An 8,920-nucleotide genomic window follows, 5' to 3' on the forward strand; every position below is an offset into this window, starting at 1 on the left:
TTTGATATCCCATGTGATTTCTTTTACGGATACATTTGGTGTTTCAATTGAGATTGGATATCTTTTGTGATTTACGTACACATCTGATGATTTAATTGATATTGGATTCCTCTTGTGATTTGTGCAATGAATGGATACATGAGATGGTTTTGATGAATTGTTTGAAGCATAGTAAAACATATATAAGATTTTAATTGTGAGAACTTTAGATTAATATTGATAAACATAGAAGTATGTTGTTACGATTCGGTGAGTGTGAATTCCCAAACCTTAGTATTTTATCTCTTAGTTTATTTTAATTAGTTTATGTTTGTCTTTTAATTTTTAAAACCAAAATTCAAAACCCTTTTGGAACTAGGTTAGGGTAAAATTAGTTTAGATTTAAATTGCTCTTTCAAGAATACAATTTTCTGTGAGATCGACCTCGCACTTGCAATCCATTAAATTACAATCGATTCGTGTACTTGCGAGCTAAATAAATTTGCACAACAGTTAGTCTAAAACTCACCGACTAACTTACACCCAATGATATGCTCAAATAGCCCATGAGAAATAGATATCTTCTAGATAGATTCCGCCTTTGCATTCGCTATGTGCCATTTCTTCAAGTAATCAACATTCTCAGGAGTATTTTTCAGAGGATTCACATCACCACAACCAATAACCTCCCGTAAGTCTTCCCCAACAAGATAAGACTCCATGTACAATCTCCATATCTTGTAGTTAGAATGGTGGAGCGCCTCAACCCCAAAATTTCAAAATTGTTAAAGCGTCCACCGAAATCCACTCCCACACCACCAATTGATCTTCTTCACCAAGGATGAATCACCACCACCCTTGAAGCTCTGATACCATGCAGGAAATACGGTGTCCAAAAAATAGGAACAATTAATTTTTAAGTAGTGCAACAAAGATCAAAACTAAATGGAAAAATATACTTCTTATTTATGAAATGTTACAACAATAGAAAAGACTTAGGTTGGACCACACTTGCACAAGATATGAGAAGGTTTTGGTGAGATATGATGCAATGAGAGATTAGGAAACATGCCTAGGGTATATATAAGGGGTAGGGAATGATTCTAGAGTATTCTCACACTTAACTAACAAGATAAGCGTGACTTTTCATGTGACCAAGGAAGAACAACGAATTTGTATATCAAATGATAATAATGTCTCATGGGAAGGTGCAAGATTGTATTGAAAGATGAAATAGGTTGAATGATGGTAGTGATAATGGTGAGATAACCAGGATAGAAGGTGGCAAGTTGAAAGGGCTAAACAAGAAGAGAATGACATGTGTCATCTATAATGTGCAAATAAGTCCTCCCATATTTAAACTTAAATAAATTCCTCACTACATCACTCAAAACAAAAAGAAGAAAATTAATAAATGTGGATTCTAGAAAATACACTTTAAAATTTAACAAAGTGTCATGCATAACAAAGACGACCTCCAATTCCAACATGAACTTTAAAGGATTACATTTGTTCCATAACATAGGCATCATACTTCAAACGCAATCAAGATGCCCTTTTATTGTAGTATTACACAACAACTTCATCGTACCACTAGCAATACTGCTTACAAACTTTGTGCAAACGTCATTATTTGGTAGAGTTATTAGCAGAGATCTAGAGAGAGGTAATTGCCATCTAATGCAGCCCTTTCGTAGCACCATCAACATGGCAACACTTGAAGCTGACATAGGTCTGCATGACACGGGGACAATGATGGCATTTCATAGGCTCTGTGATCATTCCAGCAGTGAATGGGATGTCGACACGGCAGCATGGGCGATCCCCTTCAAGAAGCTTGTCATGGTGTTCCTGGAAACAAGCTTCAAAGCCAATCTCAGACACGTAAACCTTCCATTTTTCAAACTCATCCAAGACCTTTTGAATTATCGTTCCATGACCACTGACCACCACTTTTGACCCTTTGACCAGTATAGCCCATCCACCCTCATTCTTGAAGGAAAGCAACTTTTGGATTTCTTGCATCACAGTGTTCTCTTCTGTCTCTTTGTTTGCCTTGGCACACAAGAAAAGGCTTTCTATTTTGTTCCAGAAATGCCCTAGGATGTTGAGGTCATCTTCCCCTTTGCTGTCTTTTCCTAAGCAAAATGTCTCTATGGAAATCCTTTTTTCCTTTATAATCGAATCATTTGCGAGGGTAGTTGCTTTCTTTGCAAATTGTTGGATCCACACGTTGTCCTTGCCTCCATGGAAGAAAATGTACTTCTCCTCTCTCATCTAATTATACAAGATATATATATATGTCAAACATCAAATTTCATTTGAATGGACATCATGAATTTTGCAATGAATTTTAAATTTTTTAAAATAACTTTTACCCATTTCTGCAAATTTGGATGAATTCCAGCCATTATATATTCAAGCCAATTTGATTCCTTCAGCAAATGTTGTTCAACCTCTTTAGTGAAAGGGGAGGCATTGATTCCCCACACCCGAATCATGTGGAGTGCATTTTGGTGTTCCACTTTCCCTTGTGGGTTCATCACCACAACAATAGGCTTATTCTCAAAGTTCCACTCTTCCTTGATGAACTTGATGCCTACTACAGGCGAAAAGTATTGCACTATGTACCACGACATCTTAGGCCGCAGTAGCTCAAACTTCTTGTGCAAGTCATCGGTCCACTTCTCCACAATTGGGATCCATACAATTTTATACTGATTCTTCTTCCTTATTCCATCAATGATTGGATTCAGAATCGAGATATCATGAATGGAGATGTCCAAGCCCGAAAAGAACAAGAGAACATTCTTCTTTCTCAGCACTTCGATGCTAACCTGTTAGTGCAACACGATTATGAAAATTAACTACTAAATATATTCTTCTTAATGTATCAATTGCACATAATAACATAATATATATATATATATATATATATACTAGAGGAGCTGACCGTTTTGTTTGTGGAACCATCAATAAGATGCTGCACATTATCCTTGGTAAAAATCAGGGCCTTGAAAATCTCCATGATTTCAGTAGGTGTTCCTAAGAGTTTCTTGAGTTTCCTATATGCTTCTATTACCTCTGCAGTAAACAAGAAATAACTTGTCAGTGTTGTTGCCTATTTTTGAGTCATTATTGTGCATGTGCTTCTTATGAATGAAATTTGCTAGCGGCTAACCTTTTTGTTCATTGCAAACGTCTATCTGCAACTTTAGAGAGTATAGGGTGAAGCTGATTTTCTGAGCAAAGGGCGATAATTCCAATGTCTTGTCCCTGAAATCAACCATGAATTAATAATGAGCATTTGCATTAGATTTAATGAAAAAATATTATGTAAGACAAACAAAATAAAAAACAAAAAACAAAAAACAAAAACCCTACAAGCAGCAGCGGAGGAGTATGACATCATAGATCTAGTCTGCACGAAGCAGATCTGTTCCTTAAATGTAATTGTACATGGGTTAGCGGAAGCTTGAACTCATTTTTATGACTATGTAACTTCATAGCTTTGGGTTATAATTTTTCAAAGCTATATGCTCTATGTTGTAAGAGTTTTATGATCATGAAATTTCATCAATGGAAGTTCTATATAAAAAAAAAAAAAAAAAAAAAAAAAAAACTATTTTATTATATATGCCACCCCATGCCGTTTAGAAACCTATAAACAGTCACATTAATTACAAACAGCCTTGGGGCTTATACGTGATGAATTATACTCGATGCATCCCGACATGCAAAGTAAGAATAAAAAGGTGGTTACGGTTAGCGGTTGTTGGCTAAAACTGCTAACCGTAAACCACCTAGGCAGTTAGTAAAATTCATTAACTACTTATGCGGTTAACCACCTAGGCGATTAATTGGTGGTTAGCGGTTATTTTTAAAATAAAAAATTAAAAAAAGATCAAAATTTTTTTAAAAAAAGACACACACACACAAAAAACAAAACGACATCGTTTTTATAGTAATGCGATAATATCCTCTTACATACAACATCATTTATATATATATATATATATATATATAAATGATGTATATATATTTTATTTAAACACAAAAACAACGTTGTTTCATATATATATATATATATGGGCGGTTAGCATTTTTTTCTATTTGCCTTCAAAAGCAGTTATTAGGTGGTTGATTTTTCACCCCTAATGCAAAGTACATGTCAAAGACAAGAACTTACTCATCGCTGGTGAGACAACACATCTGAGTAGTGGAAACTACAATACTTATGATAGCCCAGTAAACAACCACTGGGATGCAATCCATGGCAAGTGATAATGCTGGTATATCCTTTGTATCGTAGACAAATAGCTTCTCCAACTCAAAGATTGACTCGATGACTTTCAATGTGGCTTTGACCAGGTTGTTAAGTTCATCAATCGATTTCCCATATTTCTGAAGGTCTGGGCGCTTTAAGATGACTGGTACTCGTTTCAGGATCCCCACTGATTTGGCGAGTTGGTCCGACGAGTTCAGTTTGGCAAGGAGCCAGAAATCCCCGTACTCAGAAGCAAAAGCAGAAAGTATCAGCACTGCCTTCGCATCCCATGAATAGGTTGAGAGCTTGTTGAGTATGGACATCGTTGTTTTGTGTGCAATTTCCTCACCCGGATCCTTGCATGCCATCTAACATTACACAATTACTGTTAATAAGAAAGATGCTCGCTAATGTAACTTCATGTATAAAAGTATTACATTCATTTTTGGGATAACTTTACTTAGGATCTTTGAAATAATACTCGTTTTAAGAAGATCCCCTCAAATTAAAAAAAATTCTCAATTTCACCCCAATAAACTTTCAATTTGATGCAATTTACCCTTCAGTTTTTTGACGTTAAAAGTGATGAAATAACCTTTATATCTCTGAAACTCTTATAAAATTTCAAATTTACCCTTAATTTTAAATTGAAAATTTATTAAAAAAAGAAGAAGGAAAAATTGAAGATAATTTGGTCTTTTTAGTGGTTTCCGTTAGGGTTTAACGATAAAAATTGATGGAAATGGGTTAATTGTATCAAATTAAAAGTTCAGGAGGTAAAATTAAGAATTTTTAAAATTTGAAAGATCTTTTAAAAAACACGTGATAATTCATGTGTCATAATTGAAGTTCTCCCAAAAAAATATTACATTCATATTTTCTTTATTATTACCTCGCAAGAAAGTTGCTTGAGTAAGCACAGTGGGGGGATCAAGCTGGGGTTGGGTGCCTTTTCCTCCAAATCCTCCTGATGTGATTGAGCACCCTATAATAAACAACAAATAAAAAACAAAAATAAGGAGGTTTGAAAACCCAAAGTTATTTCAACTCAATTCCCATCTAGTACTTTTTTTATCTTCTAGAATAAAATGTGTTGAAATGATCTCAATGCTCATCTCTTTGCCATTTCCAAGCTCGAGGAGATTTTTTAATGATATAGAAAGTGTTACAACAATATTAGTGAATCCCAAAAAGCACTAGCTATGACGAAAATAAAAAAACACAGATGTTATATATAATGAGAGAAGCATATATATCACCACGACATTGTCAACAATATGGGTGGCTCGCTTAAGAATGTTTTTTGCTACGATGAAAAGAGCCTTGGCATCAAACTTTTCGTCAGCATGGACATGAGTTGCGTAAATTAGCTTCAAGATCTGTTCGTCAGACATGGCTAACACGCTCAGCTGATCACCCTTATCGGCAGCCACAGCCATAGGAGATTGTTTATATATATATATATAGAAAGTTTAGAAACTCTTAGACTTTTCTGGGAAGAACAAAGAAGTTGGCTTGTGCTGCTGCAATAGGTAGCCTGTTCTATTTATAGCCATCAGAGCTAGCCGTTATGATTTTACAATTTCCACTTGCATGGCGTGCATGTGCATGGCTCTTATATCTCTGATCCCTTGTTTCTGCGCTTTGCAGTAAGATTCAACAGCTAATTATATCATTAGATATTTGTCACTTGCCCAAAAAACATAGGACTAAACAAATTAAAGAAACCTAGTATCTCGGATCTCTGTTAGCTAGTTCACATGGCTGACGTACATGTCACAATAATTGCGGATCTCATGAACAGTACCCAGCCAGCAACAACAAAAAAATTTGACAGGTACGAAGCTGAAACATTAACACCAAAATAAAAAAATAAAAATTGTTTGGTTTTCATTTTTTGTTTATCTTTGTATAAGATATCTGCAAATTCACTATTAAATATGTGGAATCACATGCAGGTCGCACAGATTCAATGATGAATTTATACAAGAGATGGATGTAAATGTAACACTCTCAACATGAAGTAGCTAATTCTTACAAACTATTTTAATAAGAAAAAAAAAATCATTCTTCGTCCCATCTTTCACCCATCTTCGTATAGTGAATATGTGAATCAATCATTAGATCTTGCAAAAAGAAATGGTTGAGAGAATGATGTGTAACATGTTTCATTTAATAAAGTGACGTGTTCGTAAAACATATAAAGACACATGTTTTTCTTATTAATGCTATTTAAAAAAAAAAAAAAAAAAAATTGGTTCTCACATATTTAGAAACAATTTACAATTTATTAGACTAATTTGTAAGAATTAGCTACAAATCAATTTGTAGCTCATTTTTGTCCTTAACTTCTTCTAGGCTATTCTCTCTTCCCGCTTAAAAGAAATCAGCTTGTGGTACGTCTTAGTTAATAAATTAATTATGGTCTTTGTTTGTGTATTATTAATTATGGTCTTTGTTTATATATTAATTATAGTCTTGGTCTATAAATTAACTATGGCCTTTGTTTATATATTACTTATGGTCTTAGTTTATAAATTACTTATGGTCTTTATTTATAAGTCAATTATGGTTTTAGTCCTAGCTTGTTTATAAATTATTAGCTATGGTCTTTGTTTATATATTAATTATGGTCCTTGTTTATACCTCATTTTTTCTTCTTCTTAATTTCAAAATTATCTTATTTCACTACAAAAAATGGATTTTTTTTCTTGATGGGGTGCTTTTGACGTGTTAGGTGGCCTGACACGTCACTAAACTTTAATGATGTGTGTCGGGCGTTAAAATTTAGAGTATCAAAAATGGAGATTTTTTGATGTATCACTGTTTGACACGTCAATAAATGTTTTGACACATCAACAAATTTATTGTCGTGTCAATTTTGACATGTCAATAATTTTGTTCACATGTTAGTTTTGACACGCCAATAATTTTGTCCACGTGTCAGTTTTGACACGTCAATAAATCTAATAAAAATTACATATTTTGCTCATAAAATTCCATGTACCATATTGCCACGTCATCTTTTTTTTGTTTTGTCTTTTTCCCTCCACAAAAAATATGATGTGGCATCTTGCCATATGGACTTTTATGGGCAATATGTGGAGTTTTTATTAGATTCTAGTATTTCTCGTCAATAAATTTGTTGACGTGTCAGTTTTGACACGTCAATAAATTTGTTGACGTGCCAATTTTGAAACGTCAATAAAGTTTAAAAATTATTAAAAAAATATATATATTTAAAAAAAAGAATTTTTTTTTTCACCAATACCCACAACCAATCCACCGGCGCCGGAGAGCATCCTACCGGCCAGCATCACTTGCCGTTTCTTCTTTCTTTCTCCCAAACCCTTTTTTCTTCTTTTCTTCTTTCTCTTTTCTTCATCCAGACAAAACTGGAAAAAACCGTCGGCGAAAAAACAAAACCAAAGCTCCAAATCCATCCTACCGGCCGTTTCTCTTTAATTTCTTTCTCCCAAACCCTCTTTTCTTCTTTTCTTTCTCCCAAACCCAGCATTGCCGAAGTAACAGCGACCCAACAAAATCAACAAATTTTTTTTTTTTTTTTTAATCAGCTACTTCAACAAGCCAATCAGAATATTTGTCTCAATTTTTACAATCAACAACCCATCTAGAAAACGCAGCTCGTTTCTTCTTCATCGTCGCCAAACCAAACCGGCCAAACCCAACCTGCCGCTTGTGTGATTTTATCATCCTAAAGGGATCCACCGGAGAGGGAAGCCGCCTGCCGTGACCCAGCCATGGGGAAGAAACCCATTCCACCAAAAAAAAAAGAAAAAGAACCATCCCGCTACACTTGGTGAGAAGGAAAAGAAAGAAAAAAAAAAAAGAGGAAGAAGGAGAGGGACAACTACGTGGAGATTGATTAAAAAAAAAAGGACACTTTGCAAATTTTAACGAAAAGGAGGGATAAGAGAGATCTCCCGCTTCCAATAATTTTCTCCCGCTCATTTTTTTAGTGACGTGCCAACATTTGACACATCAAGAAATTCTTGACGTGTCAAACGTGGCACGTCAAAATATTTTTTTTCTTGACGTGCCACATGCGGCACGTCAAGAATTTATTGATGTGTCACCTGTAGATACGTTAAAAATTTTTTGACGTGTCAAATGTAACACGTCAATAATTTTGTTACCTTCTATTTTTTTTTAAAACACATATAGGTACCAATTAAATTTTGAATCAGGTATATATATTATACATATACCAATTAAACTTTCTTACCCAATATAGGTACCAATTAAATTTTGTTTCCTAATATAGGTACTAATTAAATTTTGAATCTGGTATAATTATACATATACCGATAAAATTTTGTTACATAATATAGGTACCAATTAAATTTTGTTATCTAATATATATTTTTTAAAACAAATAATTAATTTTTGACGTGTGAAATAATGGCACATCAATAATTATTGACGTGTCAAAATGCCACGTCAATAATTATTGACGTGGCAAATTTAGCACGTCAATAAAGTTTTTCTTGACGTGGCAATAATTATCACGTCATTAATTAGTGACATGGCAAAAAGTGTGTTACTGTAGATACGTCAAAAAATCATCTTTTTTTTTTTTGTAGTGGCAGTGCTGCGCTCGATCGTTGTGGATGTGCAATTGATCGCAGTGGTGCAGTCGATCCCTTTGGATTG

General features: G+C 34.2%; 1 protein-coding gene across 1 annotated transcript; it reads right to left on the reverse strand.

The window, feature by feature from the left end:
• Nucleotides 1–1,656: 1,656 nt before the first annotated feature.
• Nucleotides 1,657–5,640, reverse strand: LOC132164896 (protein SIEVE ELEMENT OCCLUSION B-like). Its single transcript, XM_059575408.1, has 7 exons — nucleotides 5,506–5,640; nucleotides 5,139–5,231; nucleotides 4,169–4,614; nucleotides 3,161–3,255; nucleotides 2,933–3,063; nucleotides 2,358–2,816; nucleotides 1,657–2,256 (listed from the first exon to the last, which is right to left on the reverse strand). Exons 1-7 carry the CDS (start codon nucleotides 5,638–5,640, stop codon nucleotides 1,657–1,659), a joined length of 1,959 nt encoding a protein of 652 aa, XP_059431391.1.
• Between the last annotated feature and the right edge of the window lie 3,280 nt (nucleotides 5,641–8,920).

Source organism: Corylus avellana, chromosome ca11 (genome assembly GCF_901000735.1).
Source record: "Corylus avellana chromosome ca11, CavTom2PMs-1.0".
In the NCBI taxonomy this organism is placed as follows: Eukaryota; Viridiplantae; Streptophyta; class Magnoliopsida; order Fagales; family Betulaceae; genus Corylus; species Corylus avellana.

What these genes read in the sequence shown, in the direction of transcription:
- LOC132164896 (XM_059575408.1), bottom strand. Translation starts at nt 5,640, where the DNA reads ATGTCTGACGAACAGATCTTGAAGCTAATTTACGCAACTCATGTCCAT. An exon ending in ATATTGTTGACAATGTCGTG is followed by an intron (nt 5,232 to 5,505) that starts GTGATATATATG and finishes TGTTTATTATAG; the next exon opens with GGTGCTCAATCACATCAGGA. An exon ending in ATGGTTCCACAAACAAAACG is followed by an intron (nt 2,817 to 2,932) that starts GTCAGCTCCTCT and finishes TTGCACTAACAG; the next exon opens with GTTAGCATCGAAGTGCTGAG.